Below are 26,165 nucleotides of genomic sequence, written 5' to 3'. Positions count from 1 at the left end.
AGACTCTTTGCAAAAGGGGGAGAAACTCTGCAAAATTGTGTACAGGGATTTATAGAGAACTTTTATATTCAGACTTGGTACTTGAAGGGTTTTGAACTTGTATATTTTTAAAAGAATAACCAAGAATGAATTGGATTCATGTGTCTTAAATGTGTTTTCAGTTATCACTATCGATTTCTCGTATGTTAATTGACAATCCCTTTGAGTACTTTTTATATATGTAAAAGATGAAGCATGTTCACACTCTTCTTTCTTGGTTAGAAAATATTGAGGCTACCTCTTTCCTTGTATGGGGAAACATGTTTCTTTTCTTTCATCATTTCATATATCCAACTTATCTTGTACTTAGATCCCCTTTCTAATCTATTATCCTTTGGGAATCTCATATGGTATTCATTTGTCTACTGTTGGGGTTTCCACCATCTATTTCATGTAGTTTTGTTTTGTCTCCTTTTTGTAATTTCAGATGAAAAGTACTCAGAAAATACAAATACCCCCATCATTTGAGGGAGCTGCCCCTCTCAAACACAAAGGAAGATTGTTATCAGATGGTGATCTTATTGCAATCTCTCCAACTGTTTGCATGATTGTCTCTGCTCTTTGGGCAAACAATGTTATTTTAAAAGATTAATTCACAGTGACAAATCCATTTACCAACAAGTATGTAATTTAAATTCATTCTGATGACAATTCCAGACACCAAATGCATTTAATGAATATAATGCCCCAACACCCAGAGTTCTACTTGCAGCCGAATAATAGTTTACCATAAGACTATGGAAGAGATATGTCTAATGTTAACGTAGCATTGAAGCTTTTCAAAATCACCTCGAGTCTGTATTGCTTGTCTTTAGTATAAGCTACATTTAAATCATGTAAGGGTATTGATGACATAGAATAATTTAGAATAACAGGGGTTTGAAAAACAACCTGAACATTTTTTGCAGAAATCCTATTCTGGCTGAATAATGCACTTCTTCCAAAGGTATCAATCAAGGTCTCCTTGTTTGCCTGCAAGTGAGTTTTTCAGCTCTTTAAAAATCAGCGAATATCCTGTTACAAAAACCTAAAAGTTTGAAATTTTACAGATTTCAACATGAAAATTTTTGTGCAGAAATCTAAATTGCTTTAAGAAATCTAGCAATATAATAATTTGAGTATCAATTGAATTAGGCAGTTTTTTTTTCTGGCAGATCAAATAGTGTAGGCCTTGAAGCCTTTAAATGTCATTGTTAAAAGAACAAATGGGAAGTGAAAGAAAACTCTGTCTTGAATAAATGCTAATTAGACACTATAAAACTATACATTTTAATGAGCAGCAAGAATACAAGGCAGGCAAATGTCATGTCCCCAATTTTTAATGTAATAATTTAATTTAATTAATTAATTAACTGGTCCCAGAATTTAAATAATATAACAAAAGGACCTTTAATTAGTTATTATAATTAATTAATATGGGGCCCAAGTTAATAATATTTGTATTTGTGGTTCCGATTGATTTAGTATATCTTGGACCCATTTTTTTAAATTGTTTCCACAGATGTTGTCGTCATCTATCTTTGTAAACCCGCAAGAGTTCCTCCAAATGTTATTTAAGCACGACATGTAGGTAGTAGTTGTTATGCGATTTGGTTTACTATTCTTTGTACTGCGAATTTCCGTTGGGATTCTCTATTGTTCGTCATTTTGGAAGTGAAAGATCTTCCTTACTTGGTTTATCAATTTTAGTGGAATTGTTGCCTCACCCTATTTCGTCACCTATCATACTTTTCTCGACTCTGGCAAATCGGAGCACCATCTTTTCTGTGAGTATTAATTGGAGAATATTGGTATTGAATATCTATTCATGCTTGGAATTTATTTGATGAAGTTGTGTTCTAATATTACTTGCATATGAGTTTGTATGCTCTTTCCAATTTTTGTACAACACTTGGCATACTCCTCAATCCACCTCCCTCCTTACCACTCCCTGCATTTGTACTTCTCCATCCATACTCCTCCCTCCCTTCGTACTTATCCCTCCATCCATCCGTACTCCTCCCTCCATTCATACTTATCCCTCCATCCTTTTGTACTCCTCCTTCCATTTCCCATTTTCCATCTTCCAACCTCCATCCGCCATCTTTCATATCCCAACTTCCATTCGTCATCCCCTTCCGTACACCCTCTAGAACATATGGCCCTTCACCCCTCCATATACCCTCTGTCACCACCATACAACCGATCTCGTCAATCCATCCCCTACCTTGCATACCATACGACCTCCCCTTCACATCCACCATACAGACACCATCACACTGTACAAACTCTACCAATACAGTTCGTATGGCCAAACATCTTCGTACAACGATTTGTTCTTTCACCACCATATGGACTCCATACAGACCTCAAACAACCATTTCTGCATAACTAAGGACAGCTAACGGTCCCTCCGTACTTTGGGAACATTACAATGGTATCAGAGCTAGTGATTATGACAACCTATTGGGAGAATGGAGAGCTTTGACTTGGATTACACTATGGCTCAGTTTCGAGCCGATTGGAGGGCACATCTATTAGTCGAATACTCCAAGAATACTTTTGCGTGCCAACTATTGGATGGTCAAGTACAGGATGACAGAGACAAGGTGGTTGGCAAAATCATTTGCCACAAAGACAAAATCTATTTGGTACCTGAGTCCAAGATGAAGGAAATGATTCTAGAAGAAGATACTTGCACAAATATCATTGAACCAATACTCAAAGATCAACTTGATGGAAATTTGGGTTCTACCAATGACCCTTTGAATAAGCAAGCTCAATTGGTAGTTGTTTAGCCTCCTGGTGATGTGGATTCAATCGCGGATTATTTGCAGGAGCAATCTTTACAATTGGTTGATTATGAAGTCTACTCCACAGTGGCAATCATGATGGATTTCACAGATGAAGTTCAAGTTTGGTATCTTGGTGACTCAAGACGGGACAATATTTATATCAGAGTGGCGCAGCGGATGCTTAACAACAGTGTGGTGCAAGGGAGGTTTGATGATGATTCACTCATTTCACCTGCGTGTTTGGTTTGGGATCCTAGTGACTTAGGACATTACAATATTTATATCAGAGGGGCGCTGCGAAAGTTTGATGGCCATGTGGTGTTGTGGAGGATTGATGTCATTTCACTTGTCTCACCTATGTGTTTGTTTTGGGACCCTGGAGCTGTTGGCATTTCGTCTGATGACAGATTGCTTGAGGGCAAGAAATCTTTGGGCAGCAAGTATTTGTCATTTCCCCAACTTCTTTTGTAATTATTTTAATTAATTGGTTCTAGAATTTAAATAATATAACAAAATTCCAAGGAAGGTATATGGAGCACCAAATGCTGATGAAAAAAGCTAATAACAACTAAAAGAGAATGAATAAAAAGGGTGTGTACAAATTCAAATCAAACATTAACACCTCAAACAAACATATTAACTGGTGTTATAGAATTAAAGAAATCAAGGATTGAATCTCTACATCTGCTAAAACTATGAGAAAAATAGAGAATTTTCTTTTTTCTCATTTTTGACATAAAGCATTGATATTGCTATAAAAGAAAAGATAAGAGAGGAACATTTGGATAGGATTTGCTAGGGTTTCTGACATTCTCAGATAATTTCATCATTTCACTAAAGCCAAGTGCTTCAGAGATTGAAGAAGAGAGCTTCCATCTACCGTATGAACAAGATGTTTAGGGATTTTATGAACTTCTACAATATTGTCTCAGATGTGCAGCTGAAACACTCCAACAAATCTCCCTGAAATTCATCACATAGCCAATAAACAAGACCACTAAAAGATAAAAGAATGATTGCGAAGAAGTGGTGCCAAACTTCCATTTATTGAGAACTTAAAAGCTATGGCTAATTGTATTGTGTAATTTGGAACCACACTCTTCTCTTTAAGTTCATAGGTGTGCACCATGCAGACACCTTCAAGCACAAGCAAGCAACGGCCTTCAATTTACTATGTTCCAGCATTCTCCTGTAGCTAACACACCGAACTAAACTATTCAAACACCACAAAGCATTAGAATGAAAAATTGTGTCTTAAATGATGCAATGTTTCAGCTGAATAGTGCATATTCCTCTCAAAAACAATAGCAGACATATCAGACATAAAGTTATAAGCAAGAAATACTGAAAAACAAATGATAAAACTTACCAAAGGTAGAATACAAAAGACACCTTCAATTAACACGGATAATATTTACAACTCTCAAAGTCCTATTCTTTTATCTAGACCAATACATTTCAAACTACAGCTTCCCCAGGCTTCACTGAGTTCAAACTTTTGTACCTACAAACTATTGCCTTCAATTGCGTCCCTAAAAAATTTGACCCATCCCATCACTTTAATAATTAGAAGTGACAGCTGCATTGTTTGGACTAATTTGGAGAAACTGAAATAAAAAATTACTATTTCTAGCATAACAAACTCATACAATTACTAAGCAATGAACCAAATTGTCAAAGAAGATAAATGTCTTTTGATGGAAGATTCTCTGCATCATTCTCCTCTTATTTCAAACTTGTGGTCACCTAGTCCAAAGCTAATCAATATGAAAACAAACTTCAGCAGGTTGAAACAATAAGAAACTTAACGACTACATTTTTTGTGATGTGGAATTGCTTTTACTCCAAGATACAACCACATCAAACATCAAGGTAAGAGTTGGGAATAGATGGTAAAACCATGCTTTTGTCTTGGAGAACCAAACCATGACAGTCCCTTCAACAGAATCAGATATCTCTATAAATCATCACATTTTTCTTTCTTTGCTTCCATCTACTTGTTGGACCATAAGTCATCCTCAACCAATTTTTATTCCTCTTTTTTTTCCTGCTGCTTGAAGGCTTAGGGATTCTTGTCTACTAAAAATCATCATAGCTCTTTCCATCAATCATACCTCCTTTAGTTGCAGCTCACGAGTTTCCCTATTCTTTGCACTATGCCATAGGCATGTTTGCCAAGTCATCTTCTATGAGGTGGCCTTCATTTACTAGTTTAGTGTGATGTTCACAAGACAACTACTTTTTTACATTGTCCTTCGTGGTTGCATTTTTTGTGTCGTTATCCTTTGTAGTATGTACTGCAAATGAACATGTCTTTTCTCTCTCACCCGATTACATTAATTTCTTCTTCAAGAAAGAGATGGTCCATTTTCTCCTCTTAGCTCGTTAATCATTTTCTAAATATTCCTCTAATGCTTACATTCTTCTAGCTATTGGCATTCTTCTAGAAGGCAATTGATTTCTCTTTGTGTTAGAAGGAAATATTTTAGAGAGCATTGCAAGTTTCATGTCTCCAAGTCTTTGTACACTTTCAAGGGAATTTCCAAATGTAAAAAAGGTTTTCTCCTGTCACAATTGCTGTTATAAGTGTAAATCTGATATAATAAATGTGACAGACTATTAAATTATTACAACCAATTTGTATTTACACAAGAATTTGTGCAAGTCAATAATGGATTAATAACTCAGAGTTAGCGCTTTTCTTATCCGACGCGATGACCTCTCCTAATGCAACTTCATCCAATGCAACTTCCTCCCCTCCGCAATTGCTCACCACCTCTCCCGCAGTCTTCCATGGCTTTCGTGCATTGTGATCCTAGCAGTTGCGTCTACGCGTTGGTTGTCAGGTTTGCTTTCCTGGTTGCGGGTTGCGGGCTTCCATCGCCTTTCGAGCTGCTAATTGTCATCAGGTTTGTTTTGTTGATCGCAAGTTACAGGTTACAGGTTATAGATTACAGGTTGTGGCTATCTTCTGTGCGAGTGTTGTGTTTTGTGTCTTACCTTACCTTATTTTGGATCCGAGGGTTTCCTACAACGATTACTATTGTGCCTTTTACTAATGTGGATCGCTCCTGCTCTTTACTACTGTGATTGCTAGGGGGTGACTGGTCGTAGTCATTACAATTGCAATTACTGGTGGTTGTTATGCCGTGATTGTTATTGTGTTGTGTCTGTGATTGATCCTCCTCCTTCCAACAATGCCTTTGGGGATCACTGATGGTTTCCATGCTCCCTACCGAGTTTGATTCTTCATATTGTGATCTCTGTCATGATTGCTTCCTCATTCATTCCTAGATATTGGATTGTGTTGACAGGTTTTTCTCTGTTTCTTTACACTTACACTTGGCAAATGAGCTCTATTTGTTCTTTGTTGGGTTTCAAACATGTCTAATATCAGGGATTGGTCATTACAAGGTCAGAAAACTCTAACCTATCAGCGGTTTTCCAAGCTGGAGATGGATAACCTGCAGTTAAAACAGTAGATTATCACGTTGATTGATACTATTTCAGAGCTCAAGAGTACCACTAGCTCCAACTCGTCTCTGATTCGAGGCTTTTCTAATACTTTCACCTCTGAGACTGCAAATCTGCAATCCAATATTATGTCCATTAACGCACAACTTGACGGGCTCAATACCATCAAAGAGGATCAATCAATTATAGCAGCTAAGTTGTAATGTCCCCATTTTTGGCTGACCTCGTGTAGCGTGCCGGATTTGCCTATCCTCGACTCTCGTAGGCAAATGGTGTGGAGAGAGAGTCAATTATGCGGATCAGATGGTCATATTTTGCTCTTGAAGAAGTGTTAAGAGGTTATATTTCATTATTATGTGTTATCGGGGCCTACATGTTATAATTTTAAGTTGAGTTGCACCTTTTATTTTATAAAATTACTTTATTATAAAAAGTGCATTATAATGAGATTTTATAAAGGATGTTTCTAGAAGTTCTAGAAAAAGTGCATTATAATGAGATTTTATAAAGGATGTTTCTAGAAGTTCTAGCAACTTCTTAGAAAAGTGAATAAATAGAGGGCTGGGCCTCTCATTTTGGACATGCTTGGATTTGAGATTTCTTCTACTTCTTCCATTGTGGAGCAAATTTGTAGTCTCTTGGGTCTGCAAATTATTATTTGATCTTTGGGAACAAATCACTCCCTTGGATTGGCGACTTTGAGGGTGTGAAATATCACCTGAATTGTTGCATTTGAGGAGTTGGTAATTCAGCCATCTCATTTGGACTTCATTGAGATTTAGCTATAAGGGTTTACTTTGGTTGGAATAAGGGTTTCAGTTGTGCCCTAGCATTTGTGGATTGATTAACAGGGTTTGTAGACAGTTGTGCATTATTTTCAGACTGCCAGTCCAGGGTTTGGACCCACGTATTTGCTCATAACTCCTAATTGGCTTGACGGATGAATTTCATATTTTAGGGGGTTATTCAGCAACCCTAGGCGCCCAGATTTATTGCTTTTGGAGTGACAAAAAAACGCTGCAATATTTTTATCTAGCAGCCGTACCAGGCCGTACCTGTACGGCCCTGTCAGTTGGGCAGCAGCAGCAATTTTGTGAGTCGGTTTGGGGCAGATTGTGAGCTCTTCGTGTGGCATTAATTCAGCATTCATATCCGGCAAAATTGGAGCTATTCCATGTGCACAAACTGAAGTTTTGATTGCCAAAATATTGCATGTTATGGATTAGAACAGTCAGCACTGTCATTGCATAAATAGTTATTTCCAGTCATTAATAACTGTTGTAAAAGTTTCATCATTTGCATTCCAAACCTAAACTGGGTTATTGTTCATGTCATAACATTGCATTGTCAAGAGCTTGATGTATTAAAAGTGCATAGTTGTGACAGTCTCTCATTGTAATCAGTTCTATTTGCTGTCATAAAATCAGAATTGCATTAGACTTCATATTTGAGTTTCATATTGTCATCTATCTCTTAGATTGGTAGTGTTATAATCTGGAATTGTTGTTCATACATTATTGGCATCATATATTGAGGTTTCATTGTACAACAATTAGTAATAGTGCAGCCTTATTCGGTTACATGCCAACTGTTTGACAAAATTCCTAAGTCCAGTTTGAGGGATTCAGTGGCCTTTATAGTAAGGGTCATTACATAAGCACTCTTCTCTTATCTCTAAAACCGAATAGAAAGTTAAGTCTTGGGCCTCTCTTTGCAATAACACAGATACTATGCCTCTAGCTATTTTGACAAGATGGTTCAAGGGAAGATTGAAGATGAGTGTGTGAGGCGGGTTCATGAGCTCAATCTTCGGGTTCGTGGACTCCCTCCTACATCTGATCCTCTCTCTGCTAGACGCTCTTTTCTATGTGACCAGCTTGATCTCTCCAATATCACATTGGATAAGTGCTAAGTTGGTCATGTTGACATCCTATTTATCCGGTTTCTCACGCTTGCAAATAGGCTTCGTGCTCTCAGAGCTAAGAGGAAGTTGTTCTCTCTTCCAAGATCTTCCTAGATGAAGATCTCACAAAAGCTCAGGTTGCAGAACTGACATAGGCTCATGGAGTTGTGGCAAAGGCTAAACGGGCAGGTAAATGGGCAGTTATTACAAATCTCAAAGCAGTTATTCAAGATTCCCCCCCCCCAGTGGATGGGAAGTGAGACAGGTCATTAAGACCAAATGACGGTCCCACCAGCAGTCGAACAAGAGGGAGACCCCACTTGCTCCCTTCTTGTTAACTGTTGGAATGGCAATGGCTCTTTATGGTCACTACCCAATCTTTTGTGTGATGTTGTGGGGTCTGCGGATATACTTGTCATTACCAAGACTCACAAGTCCTGTGCATCATCTTTTGGGGTTTACAGGTTATCAGTGGTTATCTATTTGTAGAGGGGAAGTTCGTGCTTCTGGTAGGGTCTGTGGATCTAGTAGTGTGGCCTACTTAGTTAGAGATGATATTTTCAACCGTACTTCTATTGTCCACTCCGATACATTTGCCAGATTTTTGTGGGTCCGCATTGATCGTAAGAGTTACCGTCAAAGAGATTTCTTTATTGTTGGTTGTTATTTCCCACCAACTTCATCCCATTATGCTATACATGGTACTAAGGACGGGAACCCTTTTATCAACCTTAGCGAGAGTGTTTCTTAGTTTGCTTCATTAGGAGACATCATTATTCTCGGTGATTTCAATGCGAGGACTAGACAACTCCAAACTCTACTATATGACCATAGCTCTAATTCCATCTGCTCTACTGAGATTGATCTGACTAGTTTGAGGCTTCAATGTACTTCTGATGATGCTTTTGGACCGATTTCTTGTTATGCTCGCCATCTTCTGCAGCTTTGTGAGTCCTCTAGACTTGTGATCTTAAATGGTCTTCCTTGCTTTCCTGGATCTGAGATCTTCACTTGTTGGCCTCATTGTGGTGGTGTTAGCGTTGTCGATTATGCCCTCAACTCTCCCTCCTTTATCCCCTTCATCCATAGCTTCACCATCTTGCGTCTTCCTCTTGCGGACCATGCTCTCCTTAGTATTCGTACTCGCATCTCTTCTCTTGCTTTGCCTCCTCTTCAGTCACCTCATCTCTCTTTTGCCACTATTCATTCCCCCATTCACTTTCATTTCCTCGACAGTGATTGTGAGCTCTTTTCCTGTCATCTTTCAAGACTCCTTAATCCTGTGTGTTTTACTAACTCTTGTGAGGCCTCCTTCATGTTTGACTTGCTTGTGACAGCTATTTGGAAGTTTGCCATCCTTTCCATACCTCACTGCCCTTCACTTCCCCTTCGTAGTAAACATCGTAATACATGCCCTATGAACCAATGGTTCAATGTAAACTACAAAGCCTTTCAACGCTCAGTGCGTTCTACTTTCGAGAACCACTCCCCCGACTTTGCTTACCTTCGCTCGTCTTATCTTCATTTTCTTTTCCATAAGAAAGGATCCTTTACCACTTTCCAATGCAAATCTCTTTGCTCTATGCTGATCCGCAACCCCCAGCTTTTTGGGCGCACCCTTTTTCCCTGTTGTTCCCCTCCACCCTCCACCCTTCACTTTTGCTCCCTTACCTCTCACACCACAGCTCTTTATGATATCCCTGGGCAGCCTTCTAATCACCCCATTCCACCTCCTTTCAGCCACTTATTCACTCCCTCATACATTTACGAGGCCATTAGATCCATGAGATGTAGCAGAGCTGCAAATGAGGAGGGGTTCCAGGCTGAACTCTTCAAGTTTGGTGCCTTGGTTGTGGGCCCCTATCTCTCTATACTATTCAATAGAGTGATTTGTACCCGTTTCTTGACTTCTTGGTCCAGGAATCTAATTTACCCTATCCACAAGACCAATCCTATCTCTAATCTTGGGAACTACAGAACCATTATGATTGGGCACACGTTTGCCAAACTCTATGCAATAGCTCTTAATGCTATGTTATCTAGTGAGCTTGATAGGAAAAGCTAAAGGGCTAGAGGACAAGCTGGTTTCCGGACGAACTATCAGACTATGGACCATATTTTCACTTTACGAGCTATTATTGAGGAGGCTAGACATAGATTGGCAAAGGATTACTGTTGCTTTGTGGACTTTCGCAAGGCTTTTGATTATGTTTGTTGTCGGTAATATGTATAGTGTAGCCGACCGGTAGAGTAGTATCCGAACGGGCGCGTGACGCTTGAGTCATCCCTTCAGAAAGGTATATGTACATGCCCCAGATGGACTTTGGAATCATCGTTGTAATCATTGTGATCATTGTAGTCATTGTATTCGGATTGTAATCAGCAAGTGCATATATGAATAAAGTATCTATTCTACGTTGAATCGTGTTACACGTGTTATGCTTTTACCCTGTATAGTAAACATTTGGCACCGTTTCTAGACAGACTTGGAACGAAGGAATGATAAGAAGATTAATGCCAAATTTGCTTAACAAGGATAGGAACAAGGTAAAAGATAAGGATGAACTACGTACAACATAAAAAGTTTTAATTCTAGCACAACAAGCAGAGCGCATGCAGAGGCTTCAGTAGATTACTGAGGGGAACCGAAGGGGTGAAGGGGCACAGACGGAGGGAGTACTCACCTAGTAGGCTGAGGAGTGTTGAGGAATTGCTGGAGGAGACTCAACAACGCTTAAATTTGGTGGAGGAAACAAGGGAAGAGTTTCTTAACCTGTATACGTCGAGGGGAAAGTGTCCGAACGGAAGGGAAGCAACTCGCACAACTCGAAGTGTCGAGGGAGCACGAACGTGGAGTGATCTCTTCGTTCCTAATACACCGAACGAACGGATACAGGCGGAGAATAGCACATCACTTGAAGACTTCTCACCAGACAACGCGATTGTTGGAAACAAGACTGTTATACAGAACAGCACGAGAGTTCAGAATAGCGCAGGAGTTCAGAACAGTATGGGTGCTTTGAATAGCGCAAGAGTTTAGAATAGCGCAGGTGCTCTAAATAGCACAGGAATGCAGAACAACACAGGAGCTCAGAACAACGCGGGTACACAAGTACCTCAGAATCAAAGGAAAGTAACGATGGCAGGTCCTAAAGAAAAATTACCCAAGTTTCATGGTGATGGTTCAGCAAACCCTATCAGACATTGTCAAACGTGTGAAACCATACAGATGGAAAATGGCGTTACAAATGAAGATGATTGGGTCAGACAATTCCCAACAACCCTGCAAGGTGTGGCAATAGATTGGTTTTCCGACACCAGTCCTCAGAAACTCAATACATGGGAGAATGTTAAAAAAGAATTTACAGCAGAATTCAGATTGGTCCGAGATGATAATGAAATAGTGGCAGAGATATATAGTACTAAACAAGGAAAGAATGAAACAGTCTAGACCTATGCCAAAGGATTGAAAGAACTGATTGGAAGGATGGAGAGTCAACCAACGGACGGTTTGAAAGAATGGTGGTTTGTGGAGGGCCTACGGCCGGCTCTTAAAAAGAAGATGAAGATTGTACCACCAGCATCGTACACTGACGCGTATACTCATGCCATGGATTTGGAAAGTGAACAAAAGACGAGTAAGAAGAAAAAGCATAAATCCTCTAATTCGGATGATTCATCCTCGAAAAGTAGCAGTAGCGATGAGGAGTCGAACAAGAAGGTGAAAGCATTACAAAAAGACATGCTTCAAATGATGAAAGAATTCAAGAATTTGAAAAAGAATCCGAACACAGTGAAGGGAAAACTGTGGTGCACAGATTGCAAAGAGGATGGCCATGCGAAGGGTTCATGCCTGAAGAAGCAGTTTTGTGACATATGCCAAGTAGCGGGACATTCACTGAAGGAGTGCCCGTTTAACTTGAAAGCAAAAGGACACCAGCAGGTACTACTAACACAGGAAGCGTCTAACAGTAGCAATAACACGAGCAATGATGCAACTTTGGGTGGATATTGAAATAATAATAGACGCGGAAGGGGTGAAAACAATAACAACAATAACGGAGGCCGGAGTAGAATACAGTATAATGCAAGTGGGCAGCTGATGATATAGTGTCGAGCATGCAATCGTTGGGGTCACTTCACTAGGGACTGTCCTACGAAGGAGACACCACAGCTACTATGCAGATGGTGTGGTCCAGGGAACCATGAAGATTCAAAATGTCCAAAGCAAGGTGTAAATCTATTAAGTATTGAAACGTGTGATGAGAAGGTACTGGCGATCACACGGGAACAGGCAAGGAAAGCAAAATATCCGAATGCGAAAGAAGAGAAGGAAAGGTTACAAAAAGCCCGAACAGAGATAGAAAAGTAGATGAAAGCAAAGAAACTACAAGTGAAGGACACCGCCAAAACATCAAAAAGAAACTTGGTGGAACAAAGCATGGTGAAACAGATAATGCAAACGGAAGTGCCAATTAAATTAAACGACCTTCTCACGATGCCACAGTTGCGTACAGCTATTATAAATATGACGTCGTCCCTGAGAGTGACGGAGGAAGCACAAGATAGTAAGGAAACAACGGCGACGGCAACAGACCCAATGTTGTTGGCACTTACGACAAGTAGACACCTGAGAGTCGTGGAGATGGGCATCCTGGGTACTGTGCTGACGGATACAATAGTAGATGGAGGATTGGGGGTGAACGTGTTGCCAAAAGATATTTGGAAAAAACTTGGACAACCAACACTATGGCCACCTACTTTCCAGTTACTCACAGCAAATCAGCATGGGATAAAGCCATTGGGAACTCTGATGGCACAGCCGATAACAATTGGGATGCAACCCTTTTTACTGGATTTTGTGGTCATCCCACTGAAGAGAAGAGGATACGACGCCATCCTGGGGCGGGGGTGGCTGGTAAGAGCAAAGGTAAAGCACGATTGGAAGCAGAACACCCTGTCCATGGAGAAAGGAGGCAAGAGATTTATAATTGATTTACATACACAGATGGTAGGAGAAGAAGCAGTGTCATCGGACTCAAAAGGCGAAGGTGAGAGTGACAACGAAGGGAAAAAAAAGGATGGAACCAGATGAAGGGGTGCTGAGATTAGATGAAGGGTGTTGAGATTAGTAGGGTCAATTGATGACGACCTAGATTCGGTAAATGGATTACTACACTAGCAAATGGAAGATTATGAGGTTTTTCCAAGCTGCAACATCTTGAGCGTTGGGGAAGAAAAAGCAGGCAATGAGTTCCTGAGGGAGTACAATGAACTGAAGGAGGGAGAAGCGCAGGTGGATGAAACACCGGCCCATACGTTTACTAAAGATAAACCAATGAAGTATGAAGAGCTGACAATGAAAAAAATGAACTTAGGTGATTAGGGAAACCCAAAGAACATTCTTGCAGGAGATGATTGGAACCCAGTGTTGAAGGCGGCAGCATTCAGAATATTCATGGAGTACAAAGATGTTTTCGCTTGGACGTATAAGGACTTAAAAGGAGTAAGACCAGAGCTATGTGTCCATCGAATACTATTGATCGAAGTTGCAATACCCATATAGAAGAAGCCGTACTGAATGAATAAGAACTATGCAGCACAGGCCACAGAAGTTGCACAAAACAGGTGGAAGGCATGGCATCAGAAGCACTTAAAATTAAATGACTTTCAAACTGGCCAGTTAGTACTAAAGTATAATGGCCGAAATGAAATCAGACCTGGAAAGTTCAAAGTTAAATGGGTCAGACCGTACAAGATACGGGAAGTTGGATATAATGGAGCAATTAAGTTGTGAACACTGGACAGAAAAAAAATGCTAGATGTCGTAAATGGATCGAAATTGAAAATATACCGTGAAAGAAATAGTCCCCCACTGACAAATAGCTAAGGAAAGAAAAGAAATGTCTGTAAATAATGTATATATGTATAATAAGTAATAAAATATTGAAGATTAACATAGTTTTAAAGTACAAAATAATAAACTATAGTTTTAAAGTGTGAAGTAACAAAGCAATAAAACATGAAGGAACGCAGCCTGCCGTACAGCCTTAAAGGAGGTAATATGCAAACAAATTCATAATTGGAAGAAGTTAAAGACTGTACAACCTTGTGGCTCAGAAGACATAAGAGGAAGTTGTACGGCTAGAGGCACAACATAGAAGAAGGTGATAATGTGAAGCCCGTACAACCAACAACAGGAAGAGGAATTAAGACCATACAGCCAGGTAAAATCACTAGTCATAAAAGATCCTGTACACCCGAGAAGATAGGAGGAAAGAACGAATTGAGGACCGTATTGAAGACCAATACATTTTGAGAAGAAACCGTACGGCTAAGTACAGAGACAGTGTGAAGGAGACTGTACGGTTAGCAGGGAACAGGCTATGTAAGTTGCAGTACGGCCAGTGGATAGACAAGCAATTTCTAGAGATAGTGAAACCTTCGTACGATCAGAGTAAGGCATAAGGAAGTGGATCAAAGACCGTACAGCTAGCCAACAATCTAAAGGAAGACCGTACAGACAAAGAACAATAGATACTATAAACTGTACGGTGACACCGTACAGCCAATAGAGTACTGTATGGAAAATACAATTCATAATTGTTGGAACTTGCATAAAGTCGTACGGATGGAGGTATTTAAAACATGTGGAAAGACAACCGTACGAAGAAGATAAAAGACCGTACGTTAGCAGCTAAGTAGAAAGCAGAAGCCGAATGGTGATTAAGGAACCAAGGAGGGTTGTATGGTGTATGGATGCAGTACTTTGAGACAAGAAGAAAAGGAGTAAGAGTCGTGCAGCAGTAGAGCAAGACAAATTCAGGGTGAAAGATTCATACAGACAGGAGAAGAAATTTGTAGCAGGTGAATGATGCAGAGGATGTAGCCATGCAGCAAAAAGAAAGAGGAAGGAGCAAAAAAATTTTAAAAATTAAAAAAACGACGACAGATTAAAACAATTCAAGAATGAGTAACACATGATGCCAAAGGGAAGGAAAAGACACAAAAAGGTAGTAAAACACAAGCCATTGCCAGAAAGAGTGTGGGATTGGAAGAAAATTGCAAAAATGGGGATTTATGTGGCTTCGAAAGTGCTAATTTGGTCTTGGCGACGACCCCGCTGGGGGTGTTGCCCCCTAGACCCCTAGTCGTTGTGGTTATCAGTCATGGGAAGTACAACCAGTTGATGAGACCTGGAGCTGTTGCTATAGGTATGAGTGTCTGTGTGTCGGAGGTGGCACTCGGAGTAGGTGTTTGGGCATGAGGCCATCTTGGTGTATGCATAGAGAGCTCGAGAGGAGTTGATCATCCAGTTGAAGGTAGTACGGAAACACTTGGCTCAAGTGTACCCAGGAGTTGGAAACAAAGAAAGCGGCACGAATGGCTATCAAAGTCAGCTAAGGAGACATATTGTGTTAGCAGAGGCTACAAATGCAACGTGGTTTGGAGACCAGTATGGTGTAGGCACAGGATGAATGTGAAAGTGATGTGACAGAAATAGATCTATCTTGTTGTAGTTAGTCAGTTAATGTATTTTGTTGTTAATTTCTCTCAGATATTTTGTAATTGTCGTCCGGAGACAACTTTTTCTTTTGGGGGGATGATGTTGTCGGTAAAATGTATAGTGTAGCCAAGGGGTAGAGTAGTATCCTAAATGGGCACATGACGCTTGAGTCACCCCTTTGGAAAGGTATATGTACACGTCCGAGATGGACTTTGGAATCATCATTGTAATCATTGTGATCATTATAGTCATTGTATTCGGATTGTAATCAGCAAGTGCATATATAAATAAAGTATATGTTCTACGTTGAATCGCGTTACACGTGTTAAGCTTTTACCCTATAGAGTAAACAATGTTCCTAGGATGGCTCTTTTTGAGAAGCTTTGGGAGATTGGGCTTTCAGAGATGCTACTTACTGCTATTATGAGACTATATGAGACTATGGTGGGTAGATTAAGGACCCCTAAGGGTTTCTCAGATCCGATTCATAGCACTATCAGGGTCAAGCAGGGTTGTCCTCTCTCCCCTACTTTATTCGGTTTATTTATTGATGAGCTTGAGGATTTCCTTTTGAAGTCATCGCTCCCTGATGATGGTTGTTACTTATACCAGGTTTTGATCTCCATTCTTCTTTTTGCAGATGATGTGGTTCTTCATGCTTCTTCTCCGAAGAGTCTACAGAAGCTGCTTGATGGTTTGGCTTCCTTTTGTGATCAGCGACAGCTTGTAGTTAACTTGGGTAAGACTCGAGTTATGATCTTTAATTGCTTAAAAACTTCTCATCTTCACTTCTTTTTCAGGGCCAAGAGATTGAGATCACTTCCTCTTACATGTATCTAGGTGTTAAGTTTTTTGGACCACGCTTTAGTATGAGACCGACGATTCAATCCAGAGTTAATAAAGGTATGGGTTCTCTTGCCATGCTTGAGAAACATTGTTTTAGACACCACTTTTAGGATACCTCATCCAAGTTATCCCTCTTAGACTCCCTTGTTTAGCCGACGGTTCTTTATGGCTCTGTGGTTTCGGACCCATCTCTTCTTGGTTCTAATTGAGCATTGATTGAAAGGGTTCAGACTTTGCTCTTATGGCACATCATCAGATGTCAGAGGTTCACTCCTCATGTATTATTCTTGCTAAGTTTGGCACTCATCCCTTCAGTCTTGTGGCCATATTTGATTTGGTATGGTTCCTTCATCGTTTACATGGTTTTGCAGATTCAATTGGGGAGCGGGAACGATATTCCTACTTGGCATATTGTTCTTTTGTTCCTATTGTGAGTTCTAATATGTGTTCTCGAGCTTGTTGTTGGTATGCACAGGCTTCTTCTCTGCTGAGATCAATTGGGATTGATATTGACCACCTCCCCCCTTACCAATTCTCATTGAATGCCCCTGATCACCTCCTCCCCTCACGGTAGGAGTTGAATGAGCATGTCAGACTAGATATTTACAAATAGTATATCATCACTACGTGGACTAACCCGCATGGTGGGCTGCATTCGAGGATGACCTTTTATGCAGAGCACTTTTTAGAGATCTGTGATGGGATTATTGTTTGTCCTAGTTACTTATCTCGGTGGTGGTCTCATGCCCTACATATCTCCCTAGGGTCCTTCAGAGTTGGTTCTCACCATCTTCAAGCTCAAACCGACTATCATATTAATAGTAGAGAGCAGATTTGTAAGTTGTGTACTTTACAAGAGGTCGAGACAGAGATTCACTTTATTTTCCATTGCCCTATCTTTTATGAGATTAGAGGGAGATTAAATTGCTTGTTTCAGGATTGTTCTTCTCTATCAGATTTCTTTAGTTATTGTGATCAGCGATGTCTTGCACTCTATCTTCAAGAGGTCACCTTGCTCTATGATAGTACCTTACAATCACTACTTCCTGACCGACATTCATCTTCTCATCTCATTACTACCTTTTCTCACACCCTTATCTCATTTGCATGGTGTGAAGAGGTCATTTAGCTCGACCAGCTCTTGTGGTCATTCCAGATTTGTTAGACCCCAGACTGGCTTTTTGTACCCGAGATAGTCTTCCACAAGATCGCAGAAGTAGACCATAGGTTCTATCCATCTGCAATTGTCTCCTTTTGTGACTGACTTCTTTTTGCCTAGAAAGGACTCCTAGCCCTTGTCTTCGCCACTCTCTGTATCTTTCTTCTTCTTGTTTTTGTTGCTCGCTTTTCTTGGACACCGTTTGGTGGTCCTAATGTTTTCAACTCTCATGTTGTAATTTTCTAGTCCCATAGACCTTTTGGTGGTCTTTTGTTGTGTTTTGAGGTTCTCACACCATCGCCCTAATCATTTTAGGGACCCCCCTTTTTTGATCGCCTTGGCAAATTTTTGGATTGTCCAACAATTTTGATTTTTCAAGAATTTTGAACCTTGGACACCTTCAGGACAAATGTGGGAGACTTGGCTTATTTTCGCTTGATTTTCCAAAGCAACCAATTTCATCCTTAGGCTGGACAAAATTCAACAGGCAACATTTGGCAGGATAAAATTGTAAATTTGTACTTAGACGTTTTCTTTTGAAATTTTGGATATAACTGTGTAAATTTGAATAATCTTTCAAAAGGGAAATTTTGCTAGACTTGAGTTTTGGAAAATCTTAAATTTTTTCTTTGGTGAAAATTTTAATTTTGTAGAAATGAGGCTAAATTGCAAAATCGATTTTTGACTCTAGAGGCAATTTCTTTTTTTGTCAAAAAAGAAAAAAAACTAAATGGCATAGCAAAATCGATTTGGATAGAAATTGCAAGAAATTGTTTTAATAAATTAAAATTGCTTTGAAAACCTTTTGCCTTTAATGAAATTGGTAATTTAATATTGAAAAATGGCTTTTGGTTAGCCAAAATCCAATTTTAATGACGTATTAATTACCAAATCCTCATTAAATGGAAATATTTAACCCCCCCCCAAGGCATTATTTAATTTCTTTGCAATTTAGAGCTAACTGGCAAATTTTAAAGGGCAATTTTCATTTGGCAAAGTTAATTCTTAGCTAAGTATTTAATTGTGGGCCATAATTTTGAATTAATTTTTGTTTTTTCTCCCCTCCAGGTCCAAGTCGGCCAGCTGGGAAGACATGTGGAGTTGGGTATAAGAGGAGATCCTTCCCTCTTTCTCCCTCATTCCTCATTCATTATTTTCCATGCTTGGGCGAGTTTTCTTGTGAAGAGCAGATTTGGTGTTTGGTAAATTTGTTTCAAGGCAGATTTTCTCCTTATTGGGCCACTTTGCAAGGGCAGTTCAGATTTCTCCATTATTGGCAATTTTCCTTCTTGAGGGCAGATTTCTCTTCCATTGGCGATTTCTTCCTTGGGCAGATTTGGCCATTGCTTTTGGGTGATTTTTTTTATTGGAGGGCAGATTTTTTTATGGTGTTGGCAATTTTTTGCAAATTCTGATTTTTGCAAGGAGCTGTGATTTTTGCCCTAGGTTGGGCAATTTTATGTGAAGGTGAATTACGTGATAAATTTTTGATTTGCAAGTGGATTTGAAGTTCTTGAGGTCTAATCCTAAATTCCAAAAAGTCACTATTAGGCTATTGGTTAAGGTGAATTTTAATCATTTAAAGTTGAAAGGAGTCCTTAAGCTGACATCCTTCTTTCATTCTAGTCTAAGGATCGCTTCCCTTGGTTCTACTAGCTTTCTGGTTCACCACTCTACCATCCTGTAATAGGGCAATGAGATGGAGGATGTTAGTGCAAGTAAGAATCCCAAGTGGACAAACACTAAGAAAGACAAAGAGGATATGATGCCCAAAACACCCTTCTCAAAAATAAAACGAATAATCGACACCAATATCAGTATAGTGGACATGATACGGGTGAAGGACAGACTAAAGGAAGGACAATTCCCCTTGGCAAAGAAGATACAGAAGGCAGTTGCACAACACAACCCAAGTGTCGACACTTCTATTTCAACCAGAATGAGCGACGTTGGGATGGCGCTTGATTTTGAGGATATCAGAGAAGAGGATATCAATGAGACAGATTTTGGATCGAGGTTGGATGAGTTAGGAAAGGTTGCTATCAAGAAAAAGCATTTGGGAACCCTTTCCTCTCTCGATGCTTTTATTGGATTTGCGAAAGAATATGAGAAGGATCATGAAAAGATACTACAAGCAGCAAGCAGCGTGGTGAAGTCAGTGGAACTCAGGGCGAAGCACACACCTTGTCCTCCTATAGAAGAAGTTAACGAAAGGCTAGCTAAGTTCATTGTCTTAGCTAAGAAAATGAAAGAAAGGGAAGACTTATATTAGAAGATCATTTGATGTAAGCTCAAGTGGCAATTTCTCTTTCTTCTAGAATAGGACAAGTGTTTATTTCTGATTGGCCACCATTTTGATGCCTTCTCATTGGTTGCCACTTTTTGCACTTTTTTCATTGGCCCATTGATGAGGTGGCATCTTCTCATTGGCCGATGGGGTAGCAATCCTAATTAAGGTTTTTAGGATCCAATCTGGATCGTTGATCTTGTTTTGATCTCCACCGTCCGTTGTATTTTTGGCCCCTATATAAGGCCATTTGCTGTCATTTGTAAAGTGTTGGAGAAATTGTTGCTAAGATAATGCCAAAATTCGCTATTTTTTTCTCATTGTTGTGACTTGCATGGTGATTAAGAGTCTTTGGCATTATTGCATGTTTTCCTACTTCCACATAGTTAGATTTCTTTTCAAGTTGTTAAAGTTGGTTGCATTTCAAGTTGTTTAAGCAAGAGTAAAGTAGATGGATAGCTATATGGTTACATTAGTAGATATTTGATAGGGATCAATACTAGACCACTAGCATCCTAGTGGCTGTTTCGGAAGCCTTGTGTAGTAAACTAGTTCATTTTCCATTGCATCTGTGGAGGTGCGGCCACTGGTTAGCCTTCATTAGATTCGATCCCCGTCCATTTGCCAACCTTCCATTCATAGGAAGAGTAGAATAATGAGTAGCTGGGTAGTTGAAGTTTAGAGAAGGAAGTTAGAGAAGTAAGTCAAGTATCAAAACACACCCATTCACCCTCCACCACCATCGCTTTCCCATCAACATCATCATTGGTAGACACATCCTCCATCATCACCACCATCAACATTATCTGCCACCTGCATATTTCACAAACCGAACCACCATCTCCATCATCCCACCAAAGTCCAAGTCATCCTCAACAATTTGTGTAAGGCCGCCTACGTGATTACCAGCGAATCACATCGATAAAACTGAGCGAGTATCCACAAGTGTAAGGAACATTGGAGTTATACTCATGTCCCATGAGCAATAACTTTTCAAGAGAGGAATTGTATGTTTGATACTCTCTATCAAATATTCAATTACTAATATGTTATGTAAGTGATACAAAACTTGCATCAACATGTTGGACATTAATATTATCTTATCTTATCTTATCTTATCGAAAACCAATAGGACTTCATCATATATGGAGTTCCTAAATATCTCCATATTTGTTGTAGCGTCCTCTCTAATATAGATTGCTTCCATTGCTTTTAAGCCTCTTGTAGTGGTAGGCCACATTCCTCTTTATTACAATTTTCAAACTCTTCTCTTGTTTCATTGTAATCTTCAATACCTTCCCCACAAGTCAATATCTTCATCCTATCAACAATCTTGGAATATCATATTTATGGGTCTTTGATCCACTAATACAATTCCTCAAAGAATTTAATATTTCCATCTTCTAACAATACTACCCCTTGGCTAATCCTTAACTCTATGGCTTAATCTTCTAATATAACTCTTGCTTACAAGGTGATTACTTATCCACACCCTTATTTTACACCATCTCACAACTCTTCTACACTAATGTTGTAAAAAAAAAATTCTTTGCCTTCTTATTATTGCAAGTCACATACTCCTCCAACATGCACCACAACGCCTCCAACTCATACTCTAACTTTTGCAACTCCTTTTGTTCTTCCTTAGTTAGCTACTACCTTTGACTTTGTCTTATTTTTTCTTGTACCCCTGGTTACCCTTTTTCTTACATTAGAATATAAATCCATAACAGATTTACAACTCTCTTCTTGCAAGACCTCCTCCATGTTTGACTTGCTTGTGAGACCTCCATGTTTGACTTGCTTGCGGCGGCCATTTGAAAGTCTGCCATCCTTTCCATACCTCACCATCCTTCACTTTCACTCCGTAGCAAACGTCGTAATACATGTCCTATGAACCAATGGTTCGATGTTGACAGCAAAGCTTTTCACCGTTCAGTGGGTTTCACTTTCGAGGTTCACTCCCCCGACATTGCTCACCTTTGGTTGTCTTAACTTTATTTTTTTTGCTGTAAGAAACGATCCTTTACTGCTTCCCAATACAAATCCCTTTGCTCCATGTTGATCCGCAACCCCCATCTTTTTTGGCGCGCTGTTTTTCCCCACTATACCCTTCTGTCCTCCATCCTTGACTTTCGCTCCCTTACTTCTCACACCACAACACTTTATGACATCCATAGCAGCCTTCTATCCACCCCATCCCGCCTCCCTTCTGTCACTTGTTCACCCCCTCTTACATTTACGAGGCCATCAGATCCATAAGATGTAGCAAAGCAATGCATGAGGAGGGAATGAGTTTGGTGCCTCGGTCCTAGGCCCCTATCTCTCTATACTATTCAATAGAGTGGTTTGCACTAGGTTCTCGATTTCTTGGTCTAGGCATCTGATTTACCCTATTCACAGGACCGGTCCTGTCTCTAATCCTAGAAATTACAGAACCATTATGATTGGGCACACGTTTGCCAAACTTTATGTTTCAACCCTCAATGCTATGTTATCTAATGAGCCTGACAGGAAAGGTTGTAGAGCTAGAGGGCAAGTTGGTTTCCAAGCCGACTATTAGACCATGGATCACATTTTCAATTTATGGGCTATTATTGAGGAGGCTAGACACAGATCAACGAAAGTTTACTGCTGCTTTGTTGATTTTCGCAAGGCTTTTGACTCTGTTCCTAGGATGGCTCTATTTGAGAGGCTTCGGGTGATTAGGATTTCAGACATGTTGCTTACTATTATTATGAGATTATATGAAACTATGGTGGGTAGATTTAGGACCCCTGAGGGATTCTCAGTTCCGATCCATAGCAGTATTGGGGTCAAACAGGGTTGTCCTCTCTCCCTTGCTTTGTTTGGTTTGTATATTGATGAGCTTAAGGACTTCCTTTTGAAGTCCTCGCTCTCAAGTAACAATTGTTACTAACACCAAGTTTTGATCTCCATTCTTTCTGTGGATGGTGTAGCTCTCCTTGCTTCTCCAAAGAGTTTGCAGAGGCTTCTTGATGGTTTGGCTTCCTTTTGTGATCAATGACATCTTGTGGTTAACCTAAGTGAGACTCGGGTTATGATCTTTAATTGCCTAAAGACTTCTCATCTTCACTTCTTTTTTCAGGAATAGGAAATTGAGATCACTTCCTCTTATATGTATTTGGGGGTGAAGTTTTATGGACCCCGCTTTAGTATGAGACTGGTGATTCAGTCCAGAGTTATTAAGGGTATAGGTTCTCTTGCTATGCTTGAGAAAAAGTGTTTCAGACACCACTTTAAGGATACCTCGTCCAAGTTATCCCTCTTGGCCTCCCTTGTTCGGCCTACGGTTCTTTATGGCTCTGTGGTTTGGGGTCCAGCTCTCCTTGGTTTTGATTAGGCCTCGATCGAACAGGTTCAGACTTTTCTCTTATGGCACATCATTAGATGCCACAGATTCATTCCTCATAGTATCATTCTTACTAAGTTCGGTGCTCATCCCTTCAGTCTAGCAACCATATTTGATCTGATTTGGTTCGTTCATCGTCTGCGTGATTTTGAGGATTTAGTCAATGATCATGATAGATACTCCTACTTGGCGTATTGTTTTTTTGTTCCTACTGCAAGTTTTGATACTTGTTCTCGAGCTCGTTGCTGGTATGCATAGGCATCTTCTCTATTGAGATCAATTGGGATCGATGTTGACTACCTCCTCCTTACTAGTTCTCGTTAAATGCCCCCGCTCATCTCCTCCCCTCATGACGAGAGTTAAATGAGCATGTCAAACTAGATATTTACAGACAGTGCATTATCACTACCTAGACTAACCCGCCTGGTGGTTTACGTCTAAGGATGGCCTTCTATGCGGAGCAGTTTCTGGAGGTCTGTGATGGGATTATTGCTCACCCTAGTTACTTGTCTTGACGGTGGTCTCATGCCCTACATATCTCCCTGGGATCCTTCAAAGTTGGTTCTCACCGTCTTCGAGCTCAAACTGACCATCATATTGACAACGGAGAGCGAATCTGTAAGCTGTGTAGTTTAGCTGAGGTCGAGATGGAGATTCACTTTATTTTCCGTTGCCCTATCTATTATGAAATCAAAGGGAGATTTTACTGTCTATTCCACAATTGTTTTTCTCTTTTAGCTTTCTTCAGTTATTGTGACTAGCGGTGTCTCGCACTCTATCTTCAGGAGGCCACACTACTCCATGATAGTACTTTAAAATCACTACTTCCTCACCAGCATACATCTACTCAGCTCATTACTACCTTTTTCACACCTTTATCTCTTCTACGTCATGTGAAAAGGCTATCTCATTCTACCAGTTCTTTTGGTCATTCCAATCTATCAGACCCCGTACCGGTTTCTTACATCAGCGACACTCCTCTACGAGCTTACAGAGATAGATCAGAGTTCTTATCCATTTGTAGTCATATCCTTCTGTGACTAATTTCTTTTTGCCAAGAAAGGACTACTAGTCTTTGTCTTGGCCTCTCTCTGCACCTCTCTTGCTCTCTCTTCTTCTTCTTAGTTATTGTTGTACGCTTTTCTCGAACACTGTTTGGTGCTCCTGCTGTTGTCAGCTTTCTTGTTGTAATCTTTCAGTCTCATAGACCTTTTGGTGGTCTTTCGTTGGACATTAATATTATTATCTTATCTTATCTTATCCCAGATAAACATAAAAAGAATTACATCTTCAGTCAAAACAACCATGTTTCATAGAGAAAATAAATGACCATGGTATAACAAGAAAATATCAATAGTATCTTGTAATGTCCCTGATTTCAGTCTTGTAATTTCCTAATGTCCAAAAAAGGGAACATACAGTCCTCTCTCCTTCAATGGTTTCAAGCAATCATGAATTTGTAAATCAATACTAGGATTCCATATCAATCTACAAGCCAACTCTATAGCTCATATTGGTATCTTTGAATCAGAATATGCCATGCAATGAAGTCAAAAATTAGGATGCAGTTCATCCATTAGTAAGATCCCTAGATCCCAAGTCAACCTAAAAAACACTGTTGCACCTGCCTATTGTGTTACTCTAAACATATCTGCATCAAGCCTCAAATAGTAAAGCAACTCGTCATAATCCACAAAATGCAAAGTACTCATCCTATCAACTCTTGGATCCCAAATCAGCCTATCAAATTGATCCTAGGAGTAGAAATAGATGTCCACCAATCCTTTATCCTCCTAAATTAGCCAACAGAACTAGTAGATCACTCCAACAATGGAAAAATCTTCTCCATTGAGCATGAAGATCAGCTCATAAGACCACCATATGTTTCTTGTTATGAGATATGATGACGTCAAGAATGGTGTTGAAGGTATCACTACTCCCATGTATAGGAAAAAATCCCATCTCATGTCCATTGTCTAACACATTCATACGTCTACAATTGTCCATGTGACTCAGCTCCCGTAGCCCAAGCTAAATCTAGAAATGTAATAGTAGACCACACAGGGCGGCCCCTAACAACTGACGGAGGGATGAGGATAAGATCACCAACCAATAAATATGTCCCTGTCATATCATGAAAACAAGATGAAAAATCTCTAGATGAATCATAGAATCTCTCATTAAGCATTAAGGATAACTCTAGAGTTTCTGATTCACCACATGTATTATCAATCAACTCCTCACCATCACCGAGGAAATTGTTAGCATGAATGCCAATGATATTCTTATGAGGGAGTATCCTAGCGTTGTTGGAGCATTGGGGAGATTGTTAGCATGATTATATGTTGCATTCATGACAGTATTTGTCAGTGATGTCAACATATTGGTTATTCTGTAAAGGCTAGCAGAGTAGCAAATAAAAATTGAGGATGCGTGGTTCGAGGATTGCAAATGAAGCTATGTGTGGTTGAGGACATGTTCTACAGAGTGTCTTGATTATGTAATTAAGCGCGCATGCAGAAATATGAAAAGATAGTTGACGGTTATTCAAGATTTATTGAAGACAGCATTTTGGCAAAGTTCCTGAGAAGCGATTCTAGTAATTGGATTATATTTGCTAACAAAGATAGAATCTGGTAACACATGCTTTTTGACCAAAAATTGCCACTTTATTCAAACTCATGCATGTGGTTTTGGGTTAAAAATCGCCACCCATAGGCTTTCTAGTTATAAAATCACTAAAGACACTTTTTGATGACAAAAACACGTGCTTTTGGGTTGAAATTCCCCACCTTAAGTGATT

The 26,165-nt window shown here is 39.7% G+C and overlaps 1 protein-coding gene across 3 annotated transcripts in view; it reads right to left on the bottom strand.

Annotated features, from left to right (window-relative positions):
• The window catches only part of LOC149558653 (UMP-CMP kinase 3-like), a 219,602-nt gene that overhangs the window by 133,852 nt on the left and 59,585 nt on the right, over window positions 1–26,165 (bottom strand). For all 3 annotated transcript variants that reach the window (XM_089832782.1, XM_089832781.1, XM_089832783.1), the window contains exon 2: window positions 931–1,011. In XM_089832782.1, the coding sequence (XP_089688908.1) occupies window positions 931–1,011 (81 nt within the window). The remainder of the gene's footprint in view (window positions 1–930; window positions 1,012–26,165) is intronic.

Source organism: Cupressus sempervirens, chromosome 5 (assembly GCF_028749045.1).
Source record: "Cupressus sempervirens isolate cs-2001-9-10 chromosome 5, ASM2874904v1, whole genome shotgun sequence".
In the NCBI taxonomy this organism is placed as follows: domain Eukaryota; kingdom Viridiplantae; phylum Streptophyta; class Pinopsida; order Cupressales; family Cupressaceae; genus Cupressus; species Cupressus sempervirens.
Note: the sequence above shows the minus strand (reverse complement) of the source record. Positions and strands in the feature narration are given on the sequence as shown.